Source organism: Anomaloglossus baeobatrachus, chromosome 2 (genome assembly GCF_048569485.1).
Source record: "Anomaloglossus baeobatrachus isolate aAnoBae1 chromosome 2, aAnoBae1.hap1, whole genome shotgun sequence".
NCBI lineage: Eukaryota > Metazoa > Chordata > Amphibia > Anura > Aromobatidae > Anomaloglossus > Anomaloglossus baeobatrachus.
The window spans coordinates 792120248-792147617 of NC_134354.1; the positions used below are offsets into that span (position 1 = coordinate 792120248).

General features: G+C 45.0%; 1 protein-coding gene across 1 annotated transcript in view; it reads left to right on the top strand.

The window, feature by feature from the left end:
* The window catches only part of LOC142292360 (uncharacterized), an 85796-nt gene that overhangs the window by 13765 nt on the left and 44661 nt on the right, over window positions 1-27370 (top strand). Inside the window, exons 8-9 of the mRNA XM_075337679.1 lie at window positions 5943-5958; window positions 14479-15031. Coding sequence (XP_075193794.1) covers window positions 5943-5958; window positions 14479-15031 — 569 coding nt within the window. The remainder of the gene's footprint in view (window positions 1-5942; window positions 5959-14478; window positions 15032-27370) is intronic.

Consider the following 27370-nt stretch of genomic DNA (forward strand, 5'->3'; position numbering starts at 1 on the left):
GAAAAAGGGCCACACAATTTGTTATACACTTTCTGGTGAATACAGCGATGCACCATCTGTGGTTGGAAACTGCTTGACTTCTGTAGCCTTTATTTGGCTGAAATAGATGGCAGACACCTTGTGCTTAAGCGATCCAAGGGTATGAGCACAGGTGTATGCTTTTGATGCGGACTACGGTCTAATACCAGCATAGAGTACCGTACATAGAGCGGTTAGTGTATGCGCACTGGGACAGCATGCAAGATTACACTCAACACTGATCACCGAATGCCAGTATCGACTCTATTTGTTAATGCAGATCAATGACCACTGTCACAAGTCATATATACAGTGATTGATTGAAGTTTGGTAAATTTCTTCCTCTTTCTATAGCTTTTTCTTTTCTAAAAAAATGTTAAAATATCAATTCTTTTTTCAGGTTAAGACTGGAGGAGAACTTCTCATAGAAACCTTTTCATCTCTTTAGTAAGTAGTAGATGATAATCAATTATAAATCAGTGATTGATTATAATCAATCACAAATTTGGAAAAGTAGCACTGGACATAGACTTGATGTAATGTTGGCATATTCCGATTATGGAAAATGTCTTGAAAAATCTGATCAGAAACATGAAAGGCCGTGTGTTGAGGTGTTTTTTTTAAAAAAAAAAAAAATAATAATAATCAATGCTTGTTGAACATCAGAGAATTCACTTCATGTCCTAAATATGGAAAGTACCGTATTTTTCGGTTTATAAGATGCACCGTATTAAAAGACGCATCCCAAATTCAGAGCAAAAAAAAGGTGAAAAAATGGGGTCTGTTTTGTGATCCGGGAGTGTCTTACCGGAGGGGGCCGCAGCGGTGGTGGAGCAGAATCACAGGAGACAGGGGCAATGAGTGTTCCAGAAACTGTAGGCTGTGCTGGTGCTGGGGCTCCGGCTGCGGGCATGAGAGCTTCAAAGCACTAACCATGACATATATATAGGGTGGGAGACACAAACTTCGGTTGGTTAAGTGTGAGGATTAGGATTAGTGCTAATCAAAAAAGTCTGTGGAGCCTCTGTTAGGAGTCTCGACACAGAAACTAGCCAAATATCCCTCCGGGAAGGACCTAGCCAAGGAGTGGCTCTTTTTAGGAGACCACCATAACCACCATATTAAGTGGCCCTTCTAGTCAATATCCAACTTTTTGACAAGTTTAAAGATATGACAAGGGAAATACCAAGGCCAGGTATCCATCCACAGACAGCTGTTTTGGGGTATTGCCCCTCATCAGTGTGGAGAAGAATTCTGGCCAGGTGGGAGCAATGCCTAGTAGACCAACAAGACAAAACAATCACTGATCTCGGGGAGACCAGTCAGAGAAAACACTGCCGGCAGCCAACGAGGGCGCTCAAGACAGTGAAATCCTAGGTGCATTGCCCCCTGGGAAATATGCACCTAGGATTTTTATCAGTGGGTTTCAGGTTCCGCCCACATCAGGACAGAAAACCCACTGATAAAAAGGCGGTACGTCTCCTCCACATCAGTTTGGTTTCCTGTCCTGATGGGACAACCCACGGATTCTCCCAGGTCTGACCCGGTGTGGAAGTTTGGTTTCTTACCAAAAGCCGGCATTCGGGCCTGGATGCATCTCCCCAGGGCTTCGGCTGTCTGCGGTGGTGGGGCGCGGGCCTGGAGCGGGAGCTCGGCTCTGCTTCGCCCCAGGCTATGTGATCCTCACACGGAGCCCGCGAGACGGGCGCCCTGCTGACGGAACCCGGGGTGAAGATGAAGTGACGCGGCACCCGGAAGTTCATCACCTGTGCATGTGCAAGGTGTTCCAAGATGGCGGCGCCCAGTGAACGGATTTCGGGCGGGAAATTTGAACCAGGGAGGTATGAGGAGTCACCTTCGCTGCATTGTTGTGAGTATGACTTCTCCCCTATTCAGGATGGAAGACAACTCTCCTCCAGAGCAGGATGTGCTGGACCAGCATACAGATTCCCAGGGAAGCAAGGGGAGCGCTCCTCTGGCAGGGCTAGTCCCTCCAGTCCGGCAAGTCGACATTCCAGGGGATCTGAGAAATCCAAAAATGGAAGTCATAAACTGCTTCCGAAACTGGTACCAGATCCGCCATCTTGGGGGGTGAGTGTCTGCTGCAGCATTTCATATATGCAGGGCCGCCACTTGGTCCTCTTCCTCTCCCTTTTTTTGTCACTATAGACTTGACTTGTCCTCCACGGCCAACCCTTCTTGGTAGACGGGTATTACAGGCGGTGGTCCCTCCCTAAGGTGATTGGTCTCTAGAATCTCTGAGGTGGTGCTGTCATGGGTGAAAGGGAAAAAATCAATATTGAGTAGTCTTTATCTTCTGCCTACCACCCAGAGACCAATGGTCAGACACAACATACTATTCAAACTCTTGAGGAATATCTCCGGTGCTACGTGTCGGATCATCTGCCGGTAGATGAATTTGATATTAATAATCAACATCAAGAATCCATTAACCCTCCTCAATGTTTCTGTAATCTTGGATTACATGATCCTCGTCTTGATTTATTTCAACCACTGATGAACTCTCCAGAGGCTGAAAATCTGCAGCTAAATGAAAAGTGATCTGCTCTGAAGTCAGAGAATTGGAGCGGTCCGACCTCAATAAGCTGATGGAGCCGAAAAAAAATCATGGAAAAAAAATACCGCAGAAGTATCTTTAAGTTCAGAATCAAAGCTTTTCTGTACTATAAAAAAGCATTAATAACTGCACCAAGTGTGAATAAAGTAAGAAAAAAAGCCTAAAAACTGCCGCAAACACAAAAATCACAGACGATTGTTACTGCATCGTGTGCAAGATAGAGGTATATGGTGTGCACTCAGCTGTAAGTGGGTTTGGAGGTGCTAGTGAGTGGACCAGGATCCAGACTATCATATGTAATATAGACACTGCACTCTCTATTCAATACGAGGTATATAAAGACCAACAAATTTGTTTTCTTTCAATCAAAAAATTTTTTTGTATTTTTATTTTTCAATGATTTTTCAATGCTATAAGCAGATGAAAAGTAGCAATAATACATATGGAAGAGGACGTTTTGGCCTTAATACTGGCCTTCTTCACGCCGTATTACACTCCATAAAGGTGGGGGAACTAGTTTCCAATAGATCCACTGCATTGTGTGCGGCGGGCACCGGTACCAGATCAGATTCCGGGGAAGTAGGGTAACAAATCAGGTCATGTTCTAATATTACCTCTCAGGATCTCTGGAAAGTTGGGTGTCGCCTTGTGACGTGTAACTCACTGCTCTGATCATACTTTTATATATAGAGTACTGAAATAATGGTATATTGTATGAGCCGTCAGTATGATGGCTTTTACCACAAATACTCCATCCGCCAATGTATGTAAAGAGCTGTGGAATTAATAGCGCTATATAAGTGAATACATATATTATCTCCTGTGTCCCTGAGCTCCGGAGGAGCAGCCACCATGTGTAATACTGGGAGTCCTGGTAACTAGGAGACTCCCACCAACAAGATGGCCGCTCCCACTGCAGGGACAGGAAGTTTACAACCTAAAACCCGCCCTTTCCTGCTAAACTTCCTGCCTCACATGCAGTGGAGCAGATAATCAGAAAACATCACACAAAACCTCGGAGATCGAAGAAGACGCAGTGACGCCTCTCCGGCATATGAGTGTATGAAGGGGGTATGGAGGGGACAGTTTATATACTGGAGATTATGTGTGGGGAGGTATCAGGAGATTAGAGAGAGATGTATGGAGAGGACAGGTTATATACTGGAGATTATGTGTGGAAAGGTATCAAGAGATTAGGGAGAGATGTATGGAGAGGACAGGTTATATACTGGAGATTATGTGTGGGGAGGTATCAGGAGATTAGGGAGAGATGTATGGAGAGGACAGGTTATATACTGGAGATTATGTGTGGGGAGGTATCAGGAGATTAGGGAGAGATGTATGGAGAGGACAGGTTATATACTGGAGATTATGTGTGGGGAGGTATCAGGAGATTAGGGAGAGATGTATGAAGAGGACAGGTTATATACTGGAGATTATGTGTGGGGAGGTATCAGGAGATTAGGGAGAGATGTATGGAGAGGACAGGTTATATACTGGAGATTATGTGTGGGGGGGTATCAGGAGATTAGGAGAGATGTATGGAGAGGACAGGTTATATACTGGAGATTATGTGTGGGGAGGTATCAGTAGATTAGGGAGAGATGTATGGAGAGGACAGGTTATATACTGGAGATTATGTGCGGGGTATCAGGAGATTAGGAGAGATGTATGGAGAGGACAGGTTATATACTGGAGATTATGTGTGGGGAGGTATCAGGAGATTAGGAGAGATGTATGGAGAGGACAGGTTATATACTGGAGATTATGTGTGGAGAGGTATCAAGAGATTAGGGAGAGATGTATGGAGGGGACAGGTTATATACTGGAGATTATGTGTGGGGAGGTATCAGGAGATTAGGGAGAGATGTATGAAGAGGACAGGTTATATACTGGAGATTATGTGTGGGGAGGTATCAGGAGATTAGGGAGAGATGTATGGAGAGGACAGGTTATATACTGGAGATTATGTGTGGGGAGGTATCAGGAGATTAGGGGGAGATGTATGGAGAGGACAGGTTATATACTGGAGATTATGTGTGGAGAGGTATCAGGGGATTAGGGAGAGGTGTATGGAGAGGACAGGTTATATACTGGAGATTATGTGTGGGGAGGTATCAAGAGATTAGGAGAGATGTATGGAGAGGACAGGTTATATACTGGAGATTATGTGTGGAGAGGTATCAGGATATTAGGTGAGATGTATGGAGAGGACAGGTTATATACTGGAGATTATGTGTGGAGAGGTATCAGGATATTAGGTGAGATGTATGGAGAGGACAGGTTATATACTGGAGATTATGTGTGAGGAGATATCAGGAGATTAGGGAGAGATGTATGGAGAGGACAGGTTATATACTGGAGATTATGTGTGGAGAGGTATCAGGGGATTAGGGAGAGGTGTATGGAGAGGACAGGTTATATACTGGAGATTATGTGTGGAGAGGTATCAAGAGATTAGGAGAGATGTATGGAGAGGACAGGTTATATACTGGGGATTATGTGTGGGGAGGTATCAAGAGATGAGGAGAGATGTATGGAGAGGACAGGTTATATACTGGAGATTATGTGTGGGGGGTATCAGGAGATTAGGGAGAGATGTATGGAGGGGACAGGTTAGATCCTGGAGATTATGTGTGTGGAGGTATCAAGAGATTAAGAGAGATGTATGGAGGGGACAGGTTATATACTGGAGATTACGTGTTGGAAGGTATCAGGAGATTAGGACAGAGATGTATGGAGAGGACAGGTTATATACTAGAGATGTGTGGGGAGGTATCAGGAGATTAGGGAGAGATGTATTGAGAGGACAGGTTAGATCCTGGAGATTATGTGTGGGAAGGTATCAGAAGATTAGGAAGAGATGTATGGAGAGGACAGGTTATATACTGGAGATTATGTGTGGGGAGGTATCAGGAGATTAGGGAGAGATGTATGGAGATGACAGGTTAGATCCTGGAGATTATGTGTGGGGAGGTATCAGGAGATTAGGGAGAGATGTATGGAGAGGACAGGTTATTTCCTGGAGATTATGTGTGGGGAGGTATCAGGAGATTAGGGAGAGATGTATGGAGAGGACAGGTTATATACTGGAGATTATGTGTGGGGAGGTAGCAGGAGATTAGGGAGAGATGTATGGAGAGGACAGGTTATATACTGGAGATTATGTGTGTGGAGGTATCAGGAGATTAGGGAGAGATGTATGGAGAGGACAGGTTATTTCCTGGAGATTATGTGTGGGGAAGTATGAGGAGATTAGGGAGAGATGTATGGAGAGGACAGGTTATATATTGGAGATGTGTGGGGAGATATCAGGAGATTAGGGAGAGATGTATGGAGAGGACAGGTTATATACTGGAGATGTGTGGGGAGATATCAGGAGATTAGGGAGAGATGTATGGAGAGGACAGGTTATATACTGGAGATTATATGTGGGGAGGTATCAGGAGATTAGGGAGAGATGTATGGAGAGGACAGGCTATTGTTACAGGGGGACCGGCAGACTGGGACCAGGGGGTATATATCCCAATCGCCAGTCGGGGCCCACCGTGCACCAGATGATAATGGAGCTGCTGGCACCCTGTGGGTTAGGCGGAGACTTAAGAGCTGATGACTCAGAGATAACCCAGGAGACCTGGGAACCGGTCCGGACGACAACCCAGTTAGCGTTTTGGTGGAGCGGGCACTACTCTGACCACGTGTGAAAGGAACACGTCAGGCCGGGTGGTGATCAGGTAGCGTTGACCGAGAAGACCGCTGTGACAGCACCCTGTCGGCCACGTGTGTAAGACACGTCAGGCTGAGCGGTCCTCCGATTAGCATTTCTGGTCACCACTCGACTGACCACGTGTGTGAAGGACACGTCAGACCAGGTAGTCACACCAGTAGCATTTGACTGGGAAGCCGTGGAGGGAAATAGGGTTCACACACCCAATCCAGGAACACACTGTTATCTCCACAGGGGTCCTGGAATACGCTGTCCGTGCGCGTAGAGGGCACAACCGGACCGGTGGTGCAGCAGGTATGCTGTCCGTGTGCGTAGGAGGCACAAACGGACAAGAAATGCAGCAACCGTCGTCCAGTTAACGCCACTGGACTGCTATAGCACTACTGGAACGGCAGCAAGGAAGTACGGTGCCTGACCCTGATGTGCTGAGCCACGAATCTTGGCGTGACAGGCACCGTTCGCCTAGCCCTACCTAGCGCTTCCAACAAGGCTTATGCCACCATGAACTCTAAGTTAAGACTGCGCGCCTCCATGTTGTCTCCAGCCCCTTTTATAACCTGGGTCCGCCCCAAACCCAGGGTGGAACCACCAAGGTCCAATAGCAGAGTGCCATGTCATCAGTGACGTCACCAGCGGCCTATCCGGAACCGCCATGTCATTGATGACCTCATGGCAGCCACGCCCCAAACACCTCACCAGTCATCGTCTGACGACCAATGGTGAGGTGCCAGATCATAGGGGCGGGCCTCTGCGAGCCAGTCCGGAGTGGCCACATCATCAGGACACCTGACACCCTCTGCCCTATCAGGACTTGCTACCTCACGGACATGCTCAGTGAGGTACTTACCGGACCTAGCCTCTGATGCACTAAGTGCCTGAGCATGCTCAGTAGCCTGAACAACAGTCTCGGAAATCAGACTATCTGCTTGAGCATGCTCAGTAGGCACATCACAGGACTTACACACGGCCCGATGTCCAAGTACCTGTGCAAAGAGGCTTTTCGCACTAAGTGTAGGAGCATGCTCAGTAGCCTGAACCAAGGACTTAGCCTCAGAAATGGCACTATCAGGCTGAGCATGCTCACGAGGCAAAACACTGGACTTAGGCTCTGGCTGGGGTAAATCGAGGTGCGCATGCGCACTAGCCGCCTCTCCACACTTAGACGTGGAGGAAGAAGCAGCCAGCTGGACGACCCGAGGCATGGCCAAAAATGGCAGCCGGCGCCTGGGCGCAACAGGAACCGCAACAGGCTGCTTACGGCTATGGCGGCGCCGATTCGTAACAGTTATATACTGGAGATTATGTGTGAGGAGATATCAGGAGATTAGGGAGAGATGTATGGAGGGGACAGGTTATATACTGGAGATTATGTGTGGGGAGGTATCAGGAGATTAGGGAGAGATGTATGGAGAGGACAAGTTATATACTGGAGATTATGTGTGTGGAGGTATCAGGAGATTAGGGAGAGATGTATGGAGGGGACAGGTTATATACTGGAGATTATGTGTGGTGAGGTATCAGGAGATTAGGGAAAGATGTATGAAGAGGACAGGTTATATACTGGAGATTATGTGTGGGGAGGTATCAGGAGATTAGGGAGAGATGTATGGAGATGACAGGTTATATACTGGAGATTATGTGTGGGGAGGTATCAGGAGATTAGGGAGAGATGTATGGAGAGGACAGGTTATATATTGGAGATTATGTGTGGGGGTATCAGGAGATTAGGGAGAGATGTATGGAGATGACAGGTTATATACTGGAGATTATGTGTGGGAAGGTATCAGGAGATTAGGGAGAGATGTATAGAGAGGACAGGTTATATACTGGAGATTATGTGTGGGGAGGTATCAGGAGATTAGGGAGAGATGTATGGAGATGGGATGGCACTTATTTTTAATATTTTAAACTGAATGCTCTGAATCACATCATACGTCGACTCCGGGGCTTGATCCGATGACCTCTGGTTGTGTGGTCAGTTTCGCTCTCCGTTTGACCACTCCATGTTTTGTATCGGTCCAAATGCTGCTAGCTCTATTGTCTTTCCTTTGCCTTTTTGTTTTAATTCCACTCAGGTGTGTTCACTTGTTTTGTTTGCTTTCTCTTGAGAGGGGTTCTTTATACTTGCCTCAGTGTGGGCTATATTCCAAGGTGGATGGATGTTTGGAGTCCCAGCTCCTCAGTTCAGGATAATCTTGTTATCACTTTGTTTTTCCTTGCAGTTTGTGTGTTTCCCTTTCTAGCATTATTTCATTCTGTTTGATTTGGGATTTTGGGGGTTCCCCTTATCTGTAAGTCTTTTGGGGTTTCTTTCAGTTTCTTCTGTCTTCCCTGTATGACTGTGTGAATATGTATTTAGCCCTATGTATTTGTCCTCTGCTTGTGTGCACCTCTTTTATGTTTATTGGTGTTTTGTATTATACTTAGTTTATAGTTTAGGGCACTGTCATAGAGAAATTGTAAAATTCATACGACGGTCTCTAGAAAAGACCTATCTACACCCACAGGGAACACATTGGATTAAATATTGATAGGGAGAAAGAAACTAATTAAAACTGGAGAAGTAGAGAGATATGACACTTCATTAAAGCAGGACCTCCTGGTGTGGGCAGGTAATTACAACAGAGGACATCTTGGGGAAAAAGACAGCCAGTCTGAGATTGGTTTATTGAAAGGAGAAGAACTGCTGAATTTCTAAAGATTGTAACTAGACTTTTGGACACCAATGGTCAGTGATGAATACTGGGGTTTGTATTGATCTGATAATAATGGGAGGTATATGTTCAGCATCGAGATCACAAGAGGAAGAACATGCATATTTTTCCATCATTTTGCGGCCTCTCCTCTTGTAACAGTTTATCTTTTTCAGAGAAATTGGACATGCTGGATCTTTGCTTCTCTTGGCAGTGAAAAAATAAATAAAAGGGGTACAAAATGACAAAATAAGAGCCAAAGGTAAAGTTAGACAGGAGTAGGGGGTCACATGAAAGCCTTGAGAGACTCCAACAGGTCAGGAAGAGGTCAAGACGTGGAGATAGAGTTTGAATGGGAGATACAATGTCCATTTAGTAACGTAAGATGAGACCCAGGAGTCTGTGTTACTAAGAGAAGAGAATTTCAGAATAGGAAAGAGTTGTCGAATGTGTGAAAAGCAGAGGACAGGTCTAGAAGGAAAAAGATGAAGCAATGTTCTGAGGCATTTTTACAACTGCTGAGCACTTTACACAACATCTAAGATGTCCTTCTAGCTTTTCGCACTCAATCCTGTTACTCCTCTTGTTCCCTTTACGGTAAAGGCAGCTAAAGTTTTTTGTTTGTTTTTTTTTATAGAAGATGAACCTTTCCATAGATGATCCAAGGAGAATGGAGCAGGAGAGGAGCCACATGGCTGCTCGGATATTAGACCTCACGCTGGAGATAATCTACTGGATCACTGGAGAGGTGAGAGCTTCACATCACATCACTCTGATCTCTAGGAATAAAGCAGAGAAATGATGGGGAAGGTGAGGGATCTTCAGAATAGATGTAGTGACCGGCGTCTCCCCATACACAGGATCACACAGTAGTGAAGATGTCGTCTGGGGAGTATGTGACCCCCCGTGTGTCAGGAGGACGGAGCAGGACCCCGAGTGCCATCACCGAGCCTTCACCTCATTCACTGATACATGAGCAGAAGATCCTGGAACTGACCCACAGGATCACTGAGCTGCTGAGCGGAGAGGTGAGCGCTGCCGGGAATGCTGGGACATTATATAATAATGTGGGGGAGGGGTCTGATAATGACGGGTCATTGTGTGTGTCAGGTTCCTATAAGGTGTCAGGACATCACTGTCTATTTCTCCATGGAGGAGTGGGAGTATCTAGAAGGACACAAGGATCTGTACAAGGACGTCATGATGGAGACTCTCGAGCCCCTCACATCTTCGGGTAAGAGGAGACAACCCTGATTATAGAGGAGAGGCCGGGTCTGAGGTCACCTGGACCCCCCATCATCTGATCATCACATGTAGACGATGTATTCAGTCACTGTGTATATTTCCTATAGATGGGTCCAGTCCACGAAATCCACCAGAGAGAAGTCCCAGTCCTCTATATTCCCAGGATCCTCCAGAGGAAAAGCCTAATGTCCCCCTGGACCATGAGGTAGATGAGATTTCTGGAAATCCTCTATAGACTGATGTAATGACGCTTTGTAGTAACCTCTAGCAGGGGTGGATTGTAGGAGCCATGGGGGTCAGTAGCAGCTATTAATTGGTTTCTGGTTTTCTAAAAGCTTATGTTAAATTTTTAAACATTTAGGCACTCATTTGTCCAATAATATTTTGTGAGGATGAATGTAAAGTTTTGCTGACTATAAGGAAATAACAGCACAATGCCATGGGTGAAGGTTGACCTGTCTGATGGTCTCTTTCGGAGTTCCTTCTTTAGGTCAAATTGGTTTATGGATTTTGGTGGTTTTTACCGTTCGCTACTATGAGATAAACGTGTATTACTAGTAGTGCCGTAAAATATATCTTTGTACCGTGTTAGCCAGTATAGATAAAAAAAATTGTTTAAAAGAACTCAAGTCCTCAGTGGTTGATACCTTTTAATGGCTAACTGAAAAGATGGTAATAATTGCAAGCTTTCGAGACTACTCAGGTCTCTTCATCAGGCATGCATCGCGCGGGTCTCTTGCAGGTGTGACTCCGGCCTTAAACATTACAGGGTAGTGGCTAAACCTGGCATCTTTGGAAAGAATGGTCAACTCCTATCACAAGGATGGATTGGACATGTTGAATTTCAGGGGAGAGAAGCCACCAACAGAGAAATATAGCACCTCTTTTTTTTTATTTGGACCCACATGCACTCTCGGCTAAACTGAGCATACATGTACATTGAGGGAGTGACCATGTAAAAATAAAATCCAGTGAAATCTAGGACCTTTATTTGGAAATACATGCACTCTCGGCTCAACTGAGCATGCATGAACATTTGAGGGAGTGATGGTGTAAAAATAATATCTAGTGAAATCTAGCACCTTTTATTTGGAAACACATGCACTCTGGGCTCAACTGAGCGTGCATGTACATTGAGGGAGCGACAGTGTAAAACTAAACTCTAGTGAAATTTAGCACCTTTGTTTGAAAATGCACTCTCTGATCAACTGAGCGTGCATGAACATTTGAGGGAGTGACAATGTAAAAATAAAATCTAGTACCTTTTATTTGGAAACACGTGCACTCTCGGCTCAACTGAGCGTGCATGAACACTTGAGGGAGTGATGGTGTAAAAATAAAATCTAGTGAAATCTAGCACCTTTATTTGGAAACACATGCACTCTCGGCTGAACTGAGCGTGCCTGAACATTGAGAGCGTGATGGTGTAAAAATAAAACCGCCTTCTAATGGCGGCCACCTCGTATCTTTTGTGGGGTAGCACGATATTTGGAAAACAAGGATCAGACATATTGGATTCTCAGTCCCTGGATGATAAGCGGCAGCCACCGATCACCATCACCGATGCCAGCATTTATGTTCATGGGGTGGTCCGGGGTGTACGCGCCCGACCATATTATGGGGTCACTTGGCGCATTGCTTACATAAGGATCAGCATATGTAGAGCTTCATAAGGTGACAGGACAGAGCTATACTAGGTCTTGGCCACTTTCTTGAGATGATCTATGTGGTTCATCCCCCCCCCCTACCCCCAAGGGCTGGTGAGAGCCGCTCTCCGTTCCCCCGACTTCTCGACACTCCTCGCTGAAGGAAGGCAGTTAGTCCATGCGATATGTATACAAATGTCTCTGCTCTACATTTCTAGGGTTTTAATAATTCCTGTTTCTAAATGGGTTTTTTCCTCCGCCTCATATTGTAATTGTAATATGATTATTATTTTATTTTTTTTTTATTTTTTAATTTTCCTTTTTTTTTTTTTTTTTTTTTTTTTTTTTATTTTCCTCCAGCCTTTTCTTGACGTTGTGGGGTTTGAATGGGCCCCAGTCTGGTTTGTATGTAATAAGACTTTCACCCCAAATCCCTGGTTTCCTCCCCCCCTCCCCCTCCTCTTCCTCCTTTCTAGTAAGTGCTTTCAGAAAAAAAACAAACTGTACATTTTAACGTAAAAAAAATCTGAAGAGTCACATATAGAAGTGTCTTTAATTCCATAAAGATGCAATATGTGACTCTTCAGATTTTGTGTTATACCATGCCTGATGAAGAGACCTGAGTAGTCTGGAAAGCTTGCAATTATTACCATCTTTTCAGTTACCATTAAAAGGTATCAACCACTGAGGACTTGAGTTCTTTTAAACAATTTTTTTAGTAGTGCCAACCACATTTTTCTATATTGGAATTTCTTTTTTTACTTTTTCGTGTCTTATGTGGGATGCTTCCAGGAAAATCATGGTGAAACTATGAATGACCACGAAAAGTCCGTATCCATGTCGGTGAATGGTAAGAGCAACAACTTTGTTTTGTTGTATCAGTATAATTTACACTGAGTTTACCTACGACCGCTTCCAAAATATCCAATGGAGGAGATGCACAATCTGCTGATCTCTCTGACTCTTTGGTCCAGTGACTTGAGTCAGTTAGTTAATACCAAGATATTCTTTTACTACCAGGCACATAAAAATATTGTTTAATGTTTTAAGGCGGAGGATGTAGACTATATGGAGAAAAGTATTGCACACAATCAGTGGCGCAACTAGAGTCCGATGTGCCCTGGTGCAAAATTTAGACATGCACCACTTCCCCCTGCATTTTATCAGATGTGTGGCTTCTTGTAGTGTTCTAGAGCCTATAAAAAAAACCCCTTCATTACGTACTAATGTCCCCCATCCTGGTATATTTGTCCCCTATCTTGGGCCCCTTCTATTTATATATGTTCTCCATCCTGGAACCCTTCCTGGTATATTCCTCGGGAGAAATAAGTATTGAACACGTCACTAATTTTCTCTTGTGTCATTTCTCATTATTACACATCACTAAAGTTAGACATTTATGGTTTTATGTCTCTGCCTGTATAGATTGGATGGGTTGTTACCGACATCTGGAGAGAGATTCATGTCTATAGCACCTTTAGAAATATATTTATTTTGAAAATTGGTGATGTGTGTTCAATACTTATTTCACTTGCTGTTATTGATATATATTAATATATGTAATACAGTGTGGTCATGTCTATACGCTGTATATATCTATATATATATATCAGAGCCGTTGTGATTACTCGTGGGTACTCGCTAATCCCTCCTCTCCATGTGTCGTCATCACAGCCGAGCCGTCTCACATATAAACTTGCATGCGCCGCCGCCACCGCCTCCTCCTCTCCTGCCACACCTTCTCTCCTGTGGATCCGCCCACCTGCTCCTGGCCGAGTTCCCGAGCTTTGCGCAAACCACCGCCTGCCGTGAACCCGACATAAACTTGCATCCGCCGCCACCACCTCCTTCTTCTCCTGCGATGCCTCCTCTCCTGTGGATCCACCTGCCTGCTCCTAGCCACGTTCCTGAGCTTTGCACACCCGCTACCTGCCGGGACACCCGCCAATTTTTAAGACTGCAGTGTAGTGTCACAGTGATTAACCCTTACACCGCCAGCCCGCCGGGAAAGCCTTTGGGGGAAGGACAGTTGTATACTATTGGGGGGGAGTGGATCTGTATACCCTAGGGGGGAGGGCTGTATACCCTTGGGAGGAGAGCTGTATACCAGGAAGGTGAGCTGTATACCCTTGGGGGGAGGAGAGCTGTATACCCTTGGGGGGACGAGAGCTGTATACCCTTGAGCCGAGCGTTAGCTGGCTGAGATGAACTAGTGTGTGTGTATATATATATATATATATGTTAATATATATATATATATATATATATTGCATAGCATTTTTTTTTTTTTACAGCCATCAGAAGGTGTACAGATACTGACTGTGTTCTGATGAATCTCTTACTTGCTATGTAGGTTTTTCACACAGAATTTTAAAATATCAATTATTTAGATTTTTTTTTTTTTCAGGTGGAGCCTGGATGAGAATTTTCCATAATAATCTTTCATCTTCCTATCATGAAGTAGCAGATAATCAATTACAGACTGGGAACAGTAGCACTGGACAAAGACTTGATAACATATTGGCATTTTTTGAATGTGAAAAAGAGAAATCTAATCATCACAAAGATGAGAAGCCATATTCGTGTTCAGAATGTGGGAAACCTTTTAAAAAGAAATCAACTCTTGTTGTACATCACAGAGTTCACACAGGAGAGAAGCCATATTCTTGCCCTACATGTGGGAAGTGTTTTGCTTATAGGTCATATGTCAAAGAACATCTGAAAACTCACAGAAAAAAGAAGCCATTTTCATGTTCAGAATGTGAAAAATGTTTCAAGACTAAAGCAGATCTTGATATACATCAGAGAATACATATAGAGGGAAGGCCATATTCTTGTTCTGAATGTGGAAAAACGTTTGTGCACAAATCAAGTGTTCAAAACCATAAAATAATTCACACAGGGGAGAAGCCATTTTCTTGCTCTGAATGTGGGAAAAGCTTTTTTGTTAAAGATCGGCTTAAGAGACATCTGAAAATCCATACTGGGGAGAAGTCATTTTCCTGTATTACATGTGGAAAAAGCTACACGCGTAAAGAAGCTCTTGAAGTACATCAGAGAGTTCACACCGGGGAGAAGCCATTTTCATGTCCTGAATGTGAGAAGTGTTTTAGCCAGAAATCATGTCTTAATGAACATATAAAAACTCACATGAGGGAGAAGCCAGTTTTCTGTTCTGAATGTGGGAAATGGTTTAAAGATAGATCACACCTCTTTACACATCAGGAGGTACACAAGACAGAAAACATTTTAACGCTGTAGGTCATTTGGCAGGTGTACGGCTCCGTTTTAAGACCTTTTATCGTAGGATGTTTTCTGATGTATAACTTAAATGTTGTGCTAGAAGATAGAACATCATTACTACTAACTTTTTGTTTGATCTCAGTGATATCCTGTGTGTATTCGTAGCCTGAGTCAATGTGTCTCGGAGTTTGAATTTGGCTCAACACACATGATTCTAAACGGAAACTGAGAAACGAAGGTTTCATTAGGTGTAGACTAAAGCAACTGCAGCCAGTAGAGAGGCTGTAGCAGGACCGGAGATGGGTGAATGCGCACATCCAATGTGTTTCCCTACAATGTTACTACTAAACATAATGTCAGCCTGGTAATAGATGGGGGAACCTTAGTAACACAATTAGGATATGTGATAAACAGCAGATCGGTGGTCGTCTAACGCTCAATACTGCTGCCAATCGGCTGATTGAAGGGCGTGCACTTGTGTATTTAACTTATTATAAGCTTCTTGATATTAATAAAGCAAATTAAAAGCTAAGTTTTATTATAGTCTTTGACTTTAGATTTTTTTTGCCTTTGGTGATATGTACAGTTAGGTACAGAAATATTTGGGCAGTGACACAAATGTTGACATTTTACCTGTTTACCAAAACATTTTCAATGTACAGTTATGTAATCAATATTTGTTTTTAAGTGGAGACTCTCAGCTTTAATTTGGGGGTCTTCACATCCTAATTGGGGGAGGGTTTAGGAATGACATCTCTTTAATATGTAGCTGCCCCTTTTTAAAGTGACCAAAAGTAATTAGACAGTTATCTCAAAAGGTCTTTAATGGGCTGCATGGGGGAGTCCCTCATTAATCCATTATCAATTAAGCAGGTAAAAGGTCTGGAGCTGATTCCGGATGTGGCATTTGAATTTGGAAGCTGTTGTTGTGAACCCACAACATGCAGTCAAAGGAGCTCTTAATGGAGAAGAAACTGACCATCATTGGGCTGGAAAAGAAGAAATCCATCAGAAAGATAGCAGAAATATTAGGGGTAGCCAAATCAACAGTTTGGTATATTCTGAAAAAAATGAGCACACTGGAAAGCATGGGAATTGAAAAATGCCTGAATGTCCAAGGACAATAATAGTGGTGGATGATCACAGAATGCTTTCCTTAGTGAAGGAAAACCCCTTCACAACATTCACCCAAGAGAAAAACACTCTCAAGAAACTAGGTGTTTCTGAATCTAAGTCTACTTTAAAGAGAAGACTTCATGAGAGCAATTACGAGGGGTTACACAGGGTGTAAATATAGAGAGGTCATCACAAGGGGCAAGTACAGAGGGGTCACCAGAATGTGCAAATACAGAGGGGTCACCAAGAGAGCATATACAGAGGGGTCACCGCAAGGTGCAAATACAGAGGGGTCACCACAAAGGGGCAAATACAGAGGAGTCACTACAAGGGGCAAATACAGAGTGGTCACCACAAGGGGCAAATACAGAGGAGTCACTGCAAAGTGCAAATACAGAGGAGTCACCACAAGGGGCAAATACAGAGGGGTTAACGCAAGGAGCAAATACAGAGGAGTCACCACAAGGTGCAAATACAAAGGAGTCACCACAAGGGGCAAATACAGAGGAGTCACCACAAGGGGCAAATACAGAGGGGTTAACGCAAGGAGCAAATACAGAGGAGTCACCACAAGGTGCAAATACAGAGGAGTCACCACAAGGGGCAAATACAGAGGAGTCACCACAAGGGGAAAATACAGAGGAGTCACCACAAAGGGGCAAATACAGAGGGGTCACCACAAAGGGGCAAATACAGAGGAGTCACTACAAGGGGCAAATACAGAGTGGTCACCACAAGGGGCAAATACAGAGGAGTCACCACAAGGGGCAAATACAGAGGAGTCACCACAAGGTGCAAATACAGAGGAGTCACCACAAGGGGCAAATACAGAGGGGTCACCACAAGGAGCAAATACAGAGGGGTCACCACAAGGAGCAAATACAGAGGGGTCACCACAAGGAGCAAATACAGAGGGGTCACCACAAGGAGCAAATACAGAGGAGTCACCACAAGCGGCAAATACAGAGGAATCACCACAAGGAGCAAATACAGAGGGGTTAACGCAAGGAGCAAATACAGAGGAGTCACCACAAGGTGCAAATACAGAGGGGTCACCACAAGGAGCAAATACAGAGGAGTCACCACAAGGGGCAAATACAGAGGGGTTAACGCAAGGAGCAAATACAGAGGAGTCACCACAAGGGGCAAATACAGAGGGGTTAACGCAAGGAGCAAATACAGAGGAGTCACCACAAGGGGCAAATACAGAGGAGTCACCACAAGGGGCAAATACAGAGGAGTCACCACAAGGGGAAAATACAGAGGAGTCACCACAAAGGGGCAAATACAGAGGGGTCACCACAAAGGGGCAAATACAGAGGAGTCACTACATGGGGCAAATACAGAGGAGTCACCACAAGGGGCAAATACAGAGGGGTTATCGCAAGGAGCAAATACAGAGGAGTCACCACAAGGTGCAAATACAGAGGAGTCACCACAAGGAGCAAATACAGAGGGGTCACCGCAAGGTGCAAATACAGAGGAGTTACCACAAGGAGTAAATACAGAGGAGTCACCACAAGGAGCAAATACAGAGGAGTCACCACAAGGAGCAAATACAGAGGAGTCACCACAAGGAGCAAATACAGAGGAGTCACCACAAGGAGCAAATACAGAGGGCTCACCACAAGGAGCAAATACAGAGGAGTCACCACAAGGAGCAAATACAGAGGGGTCACCACAAGGAGCAAATACAGAGGAGTCACCACAAGGAGCAAATACAGAGGAGTCACCACAAGGAGCAAATACAGAGGAGTCACCACAAGGGGCAAATACAGAGGGGTCACCACAAGGAGCAAATACAGAGGAGTCACCACAAAGTGCAAATACAGAGGAGTCACCACAAGGAGCAAATACAGAGGAGTCACCACAAGGAGCAAATACAGAGGGGTCACCACAAGGAGCAAATACAGAGGAGTCACCACAAGGAGCAAATACAGAGGAGTCACCACAAGGGGCGAATACAAAGGAGTCACCACAAGGAGCAAATAAAGAGAAGTCAACACAAGGTGCAAACCATTAATCAGGCTTAAAAATAGAAAGGCAGATTAGACTTTGTCAAAAAGCATCTAAAGAAGGTGCTCAGGTCTGGAAAAGCATTGTATGAACAGATGAAACAAAGATTAACCTGTACCAGAATGATGGGTAGCAGAAAGTATGCAGAAGGCTTGGAACAGCTCATGATCCAAAGCACACCATATCCACTGTAACACATGGTTGACGTAAAGTGATGGTTGGGCATGCATGGCTTCCAATAGCACTGAGTCACTAGTGTTTATTGATGATGTGACTGAAGACAGAAGCAGCTGGATGAATTCTGCAGTGTACAGGGCTTTACTCTGTGTTCAGATTCAACCAAATACAGCAAGGGTGATTGGATGGCATTTCAGAATACAGATGGACAATGACCCAAAATATACTGCAAAAGAAATCCAGCAGTTTTTTAAGGCAAAGTAGTGGAATATTCTATAATGGCCAAGTCCATCACCAGATCTCAACCCCATCGAGCATGTATTTCACATACTAAACCCAAAACTTATGACAGAAAGACCCACAAACAAGCAACAACTAAAGTTATCTGCAGTAAAGGCGGCAAAGCCTCACAAAGGAGGAAACCAGCATTTGGTGATGTCCATGGCTTCCAGACTTCAGGCCGTCATTGCCTGTAAACGATTCTCTATGAAAAAAGTAAATTTGTCCAATTACTTCTGAGTTCCTGAAATGAGGAGACTTTGTAGAACAATGGCTGCAATTCCTAAACATGTCACAGGAGATTTTTGTTCAACCCCTTGGGTACTTTGCACACAACGACATTGCAAGCCGATGCTGCGATGCCGAGCGCGATAGTCCCTGCCCCCGTCGCACATACGATATTGTGTTATAGCTGCCGTAGCGAACATTATCGCTACAGCAGCTTCACACAGACTAACCTGCCCTGCGACGTCGCTCTGGCCGGCGAACCGCCTCCTTACTAAGGGGGCGGGTCATGCGGCGTCACAGCGACGTCACACGGCAGGCGGCCAATAGAAGCGGAGGGGCGGAGATGAGGGGGACGTAAACATCCCGCCCACCTCCTTCCTTCCGCATAGCCGGCGTGAGCCGCGGTGACGCAGGTAGGAGATGTTCCTCGCTCTTGCGGCTTCACACACAGCGATGTGTGCTGCCGCAGGAACGAGGAACAACATCGTAACACTGGTCCTTCCGAAATTATGGAAATGCCCGACACTACACCGATGATACGATTACGACGCTTTTGTGCACGTTAATCGTATCAAAAAGGCTTTACACACTACGATATCGACTGCGACGCCGGAAGTGCGTCACTTTTGATTTGACCCCACAGACATCGCAGCTGTGATGCCGTAGTGTGCAAAGTACCCCTTAGTGTATAAGTGTATGCATAAGTCCACAGTTAAATATGACAGCTAAGTTATGCCAGATACTAAAAACCCATGCTTCACGTTCAATTGTGCGTCACAATGTAATTTCCATATATCTTTGCTTCGGCCATGATCTAGCTGATGATTTCTTTCATATCTACTATCCAGTTACACATTTTGTGCACTCTCTCCATGTCGGTCCACCTCTCCTCCCCTCTCACATGTACAGCTCTCTTGTTTTTCTCACATTTCTGAAACACTCAAAACTATCTACTGCCACCACAGAGCGCACAAACTGCTCACACAAATCACTGAACCATCTACTCTTTGTTCTCCTTCTCTTAGTCTCTGGTACTATCTCCACTAACCCGGGCCCTCCTTCCACTAGTAAATATAACTCTCTTCCTGCTGCACACAGAACCCTGCTACTCTCTCATTACATTCAGTGCTTGCCTTCTCCTGTCTCTTTTAATTGTGCCCTCTGGAACACCCGATCAGTGTGTAACAACCTCTGCTACATCCACAAGTTCTCCCTTCCCTATTCTCTTTATCTTCTGGCTGTCTCTTGATCCTGCAGTCAGACGCCGCCACCACTGCTGCTTTATCGTATGGTGGACTATAGTGATGGACGAGCGTGCTCGCCACTGCTCGTTACTTGGCTAAGCATCAGAAAGCTCCGACACGACTCGAGTATCGAGTACAATGTAAGTCAATGGGAAACTTGTGCTTTTTCAAACTCAGTTGCTCGAGGCTAGAACGAGTAATGAGCTGTGTCGACCATGCTCGCTCATCATTGGTGGCCTAAGTTTTTCACAAACACCAAGACCTGAGAGATGAAAAGGTGGAGATGTTGGTCTGATGCTTTCATCACAATGTGCTTTTCAGGTTATTCTCCCAGTACCCTCGCTTATGGTTCTGTCACTCTACGTATGGGGAAGTACCAAGTGAACGGCGAAAGGGAAGGGAAACCCTATCTCTAGGGAAGGACAGATGGTGAGTCCCCCTGACCAAACCTAATGCTGGTCCCTGTGGTCCCTCACCACCCTAGATAGGTTCTGCACCTATGCACTGAGCCAAATACCTGACCCTAGGTATCCCTAGTGCCGGACCTTAAATAGGGAACGGATCGGATAGGCTCTTTGTCAACCCCACTAAATACTATAGAAGACAGAAGGAGGACAGACAGGGTAAAGTGCATCAACTACTTATCCACAGATGACTCAGGTAGGAGTTCAGCAAAGGTACTACAGAGGAGTACAAGCCATCTGCTTGCACCCAGGACTGAATGAACTGAATAATATCACCAGCACAAGTCCAGGGAAGATGGGAGTATTTAAGTACAGGGGAAATACTGATGATCAGCAGCTGGATGGAAGGCGAGCTCTGCAGGGTCCTAAAGAGGAATAGATGAAAATCCAGCAGGAAAGCTACCTAGCACAATGAATACTGATAGCAGGAACAATGGAAAGTCAGGGAGCATTTTGCTCAGCCAAACGCTTTGACCTTCTATTGCCAGAAACCACATGACTGTGTCACCCATGACAATTTCCCTCCTACTTAAGATTGATACCGTTGGACTCTAGAAACCCTTCTCTTGGGAGTGGGGGTAGTATACTGACCTCCAGGCAAATCCAGACAGTTCTTGGATCACTTTGCAACCTGCCCTTATGCAGTTTTTTTCATCTGAAATCTGATCATGGGGGACTTTGACATTTCCATTAATGAACCTGTGGCATCCAAAGTAATTTCGTCAACATTTTCCCCCAAAAAGGCGGAAGTCCCGTAGGGGAAGGCTAGTGAGGGATAGATTGGATGCATCGTCTGGATTCCACGACGGATCGCAATAATATCGCTTGTAGCTTGCGCAGAACAGCGAGAGGTGAAACGATACCCAAGAGGGAAATCTGATCCGCGACGTCTGCCAAATCAGACATTGGAGACCCAGATTAGATGCCTCCATGTTCAGCCCAAGCAGTAACTACCGTACCTCAGCATCCCCGGTAGCAGCGAAGGCCGACCAAAGGCCGACACCGAGCCTTGAGACCGGACCTGGCCATGGGTGCCGCTCATCGGTGTGTGGGGCCTATTAGAGAAGCCGAGAGCGGTCGGTGCCTTGTCCTTGGGGGGACACGTCCTCGTCATAGGCAGCGGGGGGCTCCTGGCTGGAGGTGGGGGCGTCAGGGTGCCAGTGTTAATGGAATTTGCACTTATAGGGCGTGCAGGTAAAATGTAGAATGAGTGGGGGCAGGGCGGAACGCTGAGCGCGGTTTTCTACTTTGAATCTATAGTACCGCGTTCACACACGTTTCCTACACTTTGGTGGGTTTTTTCTCTATAAACTCCTATGTGGGCCCTGAAAATTTACATAGAAAAAACATCATTGCTTTTATGGGCAGAATCAAAGCTTTTCTATACTATAAAAAAACATGAAATCGCTGCTTCAAGCAGCAAAAACGCCTCAAATAACAGGGAAAAGGCATGAAAAATATGTGGAAAACACTCCAATCTGAGGAGATTATTATCACACTAATATTCCAGGGGAAGCCACATAACAAATCACCTCAGGTTCTAATATTACCTCTCAGGCTCTCTAGAAAGCTGGGTGCCACCATGAGCTGTGTAACCTCTGATGACATATGTGTATATATAGTGCTGGGATAATGGCTTCTGCCACAAATACTCACTCTCCTGTGTCCCTGAGCTCAGGAGCAGCAGCCATGTGTGTAACACTGGGAGTCCTGGTAACTAGGAGACTCCCACCAACAAGATGGCCGCTCCCACTGCAGGGACAGGAAGGCTGCAGCCTGAACTCCTCAATGTCCTCACAAATCCTGCCCCTTCCTGCTAAACTTCTTTTTTCACATTCAGCAGAGCAGAAAACATCACAGAAAACCTCCGGGGAGATCCGAGAAGATGCACTGACGCCTCTCCGGTATATGTGTGTATGGAGGGGACAGATTATATGCTGGAGATTATGTGTGTGGAGGTATCCGGAGATTAGGAGAGATGTATGGAGGGGACAGGTTATATACTGGAGATTATGTGTGGGGAGGTATCAGGAGATTAGGAGAGATGTATGGAGAGGACAGGTTATATACTGGAGATTATGTGTGGGGAGGTATCAGGAGATTAGGAGAGATGTATGGAGGGGACAGGTTATATACTGGAGATTATGTGTGGGGAGGTATCAGGAGATTAGGGAGAGATGTATGGAGGGGACAGGTTATATACTGGAGATTATGTGTGGGGAGGTATCAGGAGATTAGGGAGAGATGTATGGAGAGGACAGGTTATATACTGGAGATTATGTGTGGGGAGGTATCAGGAGATTAGGGAGAGATGTATAGAGAGAACAGGTTATATACTGGAGATTATGTGTGGGGAGGTATCAGGAGATTAGGGAGAGATGTATGGAGAGGACAGGTTATATACTGGAGATTATGTGTGGGGAGGTGTCAGGAGATTAGGGAGAGATGTATGTAGAGGACAGGTTATATACTGGAGATTATGTGTGGGGGGTATCAGGAGATTAGGGAGAGATGTATGGAGAGGACAGGTTATATACTGGAGATTATGTGTGGGGAGGTGTCAGGAGATTAGGGAGAGATGTATGGAGAGGACAGGTTATATACTGGAGATTATGTGTGGAGAGGTATCCGGAGATTAGGAGAGATGTATGGAGAGGACAGGTTATATACTGGAGATTATGTGTGGGGAGATATCAGGTGATTAGGGAGACATGTATGGAGGGGACAGGTTATATACTGGAGATTATGTGTGGGGAGGTGTCAGGAGATTAGGGAGAGATGTATGTAGAGGACAGGTTATATACTGGAGATTATGTGTGGGGGGTATCAGGAGATTAGGGAGAGATGTATGGAGAGGACAGGTTATATACTGGAGATTATGTGTGGGGAGGTGTCAGGAGATTAGGGAGAGATGTATGGAGAGGACAGGTTATATACTGGAGATTATGTGTGGAGAGGTATCAGGAGATTAGGAGAGATGTATGGAGAGGACAGGTTATATACTGGAGATTATGTGTGGGGAGGTATCAGGAGATTAGGGAGAGATGTATGGAGAGGACAGGTTATATACTGGAGATTATGTGTGGGGGTATCCGGAGATTAGGAGAGATGTATGGAGGGGACAGGTTATATACTGGAGATTATGTGTGGGGAGGTGTCAGGAGATTAGGGAGAGATGTATGGAGAGGACAGGTTATATACTGGAGATTATGTGTGGAGAGGTATCCGGAGATTAGGAGAGATGTATGGAGGGGACAGGTTATATACTGGAGATTATGTGTGGGGGGGGTATCAGGAGATTAGGGAGAGATGTATGGAGAGGACGGGTTATATACTGGAGATTATGTGTGGGGAGGTATCAGGAGATTAGGGAGAGATATATGGAGAGGACAGGTTATATACTGGAGATTATGTGTGGAGAGGTATCCGGAGATTAGGGAGAGATGAATGGAGAGGACAGGTTATATACTGGAGATTATGTGTGGGGAGGTATCAGTAGATTAGGGAGAGATGTATGGAGAGGACAGGTTATATACTGGAGATTATGTGTGGGGAGGTATCAGGAGATTAGGGAGAGATGTATGGAGAGGACAGGTTATATACTGGAGATTATGTGTGGGGGGGGTATCAGGAGATTAGGGAGAGATGTATGGAGAGGACAGGTTATATACTGGAGATTATGTGTGGGGAGGTATCAGGAGATTAGGGAGAGATGTATGGAGAGGACAGGTTATATACTGGAGATTATGTGTGTGGGGAGATATCAGGAGATTAGGGAGAGATGTATGGAGAGGACAGGTTATATACTGGAGATTATGTGTGGGGAGATATCAGGTGATTAGGGAGACATGTATGGAGGGGACAGGTTATATACTGGAGATTATGTGTGGGGAGGTATCAGGAGATTAGGGAGAGATGTATGGAGAGGACAGGTTATATACTGGAGATTATGTGTGGAGATATCAGGAGATTAGGGAGAGATGTATGGAGAGGACAGGTTATATACTGGAGATTATGTGTGGGGAGGTATCAGGAGATTAGGGAGAGATGTATGGAGAGGACAGGTTATATACTGGAGATTATGTGTGGAGATATCAGGAGATTAGGGAGAGATGTATGGAGAGGACAGGTTATATACTGGAGATTATGTGTGGGGAGGTATCAGGAGATTAGGGAGAGATGTATGGAGAGGACAGGTTATATACTGGAGATTATGTGTGTGGGGAGATATCAGGAGATTAGGAGAGATGTATGGAGAGGACAGGTTATATACTGGAGATTATGTGTGGAGAGGTATCAGGAGATTAGGGAGAGATGTATGGAGAGGACAGGTTATATACTGGAGATTATGTGTGGGGAGGTATCAGGAGATTACACAGAGAGATGTATGGAGAGGACAGGGTATATACTGGAGATTATGTGTGGGGAGGTATCAGGAGATTAGGGAGAGATATATGGAGAGGACAGGTTATATACTGGAGATTATGTGTGGAGAGGTATCCGGAGATTAGGGAGAGATGAATGGAGAGGACAGGTTATATACTGGAGATTATGTGTGGGGAGGTATCAGTAGATTAGGGAGAGATGTATGGAGAGGACAGGGTATATACTGGAGATTATGTGTGGGGAGGTATCAGGAGATTAGGGAGAGATGTATGGAGGGGACAGGTTATATACTGGAGATTATGTGTGGGGAGGTATCAGGAGATTAGGGAGAGATGTATGGAGAGGACAGGTTATATACTGGAGATTATGTGTGGGGAGGTATCAGGAGATTAGGGAGAGATGTATGGAGAGGACAGGTTATATACTGGAGATTGTGTGTGGGGAGATATCAGGAGATTAGGAGAGATGTATGGAGAGGACAGGTTATATACTGGAGATTATGTGTGGAGAGGTATCAGGAGATTAGGGAGAGATGTATGGAGAGGACAGGTTATATACTGGAGATTATGTGTGGGGAGGTATCAGGAGATTACACAGAGAGATGTATGGAGAGGACAGGTTATATACTGGAGATTATGTGTGGAGATATCAGGAGATTAGGGAGAGATGTATGGAGAGGACAGGTTATATACTGGAGATTATGTGTGGGGAGTATCAGGAGATTAGGGAGAGATGTATGGAGAGGACAGGTTATATACTGGAGATTATGTGTGGGGAGGTGTCAGGAGATTAGGGAGAGATGTATGGAGAGGACAGGTTATATACTGGAGATTATGTGTGGGAGATATCAGGAGATTAGGGAGAGATGTATGGAGAGGACAGGTTATATACTGGAGATTATGTGTGGGGAGGTGTCAGGAGATTAGGGAGAGATGTATGGAGAGGACAGGTTATATACTGGAGATTATGTGTGGGGAGGTGTCAGGAGATTAGGGAGAGATGTATGGAGAGGACAGGTTATATACTGGAGATTATGTGTGGGGAGGTGTCAGGAGATTAGGGAGAGATGTATGGAGAGGACAGGTTATATACTGGAGATTATGTGTGGGAGATATCAGGAGATTAGGGAGAGGTGTATGGAGAGGACAGGTTATATACTGGAGATTATGTGTGGGGGGTATCAGGAGATTAGGGAGAGATGTATGGAGAGGACAGGTTATATACTGGAGATTATGTGTGGGAGATATCAGGAGATTAGGGAGAGATGTATGGAGAGGACAGGTTATATACTGGAGATTATGTGTGGAGAGGTATCAGGAGATTAGGAGAGATGTATGGAGAGGACAGGTTATATACTGGAGATTATGTGTGGGGAGATATCAGGAGATTAGGGAGAGATGAATGGAGGGGACAGGTTATATACTGGAGATTATGTGTGTGGAGGTATCAGGAGATTAGGGAGAGATGTATGGAGAGGACAGGTTATATACTGGAGATTATGTGTGTGGAGGTATCAGGAGATTAGGGAGATATGTATGGAGGGGACAGGTTATATACTGGAGATTATGTGTGGAGGTATCAGGAGATTAGGGAGAGATGTATGGAGAGGACAGGTTATATACTGGAGATTATGTGTGGGGAGGTATCAGGAGATTAGGGAGAGATGTATGGAGAGGACAGGTTATATACTGGAGATTATGTGTGGGGAGGTATCAGGAGATTAGGAGAGATGTATGGAGAGGACAGGTTATATACTGGAGATTATGTGTGGGGAGGTATCAGGAGATTAGGGAGAGATGTATGGAGAGGACAGGTTATATACTGGAGATTATGTGTGGGGAGGTATCAGGAGATTAGGAGAGATGTATGGAGAGGACAGGTTATATACTGGAGATTATGTGTGGGGAGGTATCAGGAGATTAGGGAGAGATGTATGGAGAGGACAGGTTATATACTGGAGATTATGTGTGGGGAGGTATCAGGAGATTAGGGAGAGATGTATGGAGAGGACAGGTTATATACTGGAGATTATGTGTGGGGAGGTATCAGGAGATTAGGGAGAGATGTATGGACAGGACAGGTTATATACTGGAGATTATGTGTGGGGAGGTATCAGGAGATTAGGGAGAGATGTATGGAGAGGACAGGTTATATACTGGAGATTATGTGTGGAGGTATCAGGAGATTAGGAGAGATGTATGGAGGGGACAGGTTATATACTGGAGATATGTGTGGGTGGTATCAGGAGATTAGGGAGAGATGTATGGAGAGGACAGGTTATATACTGGAGATTATGTGTGGGGAGGTATC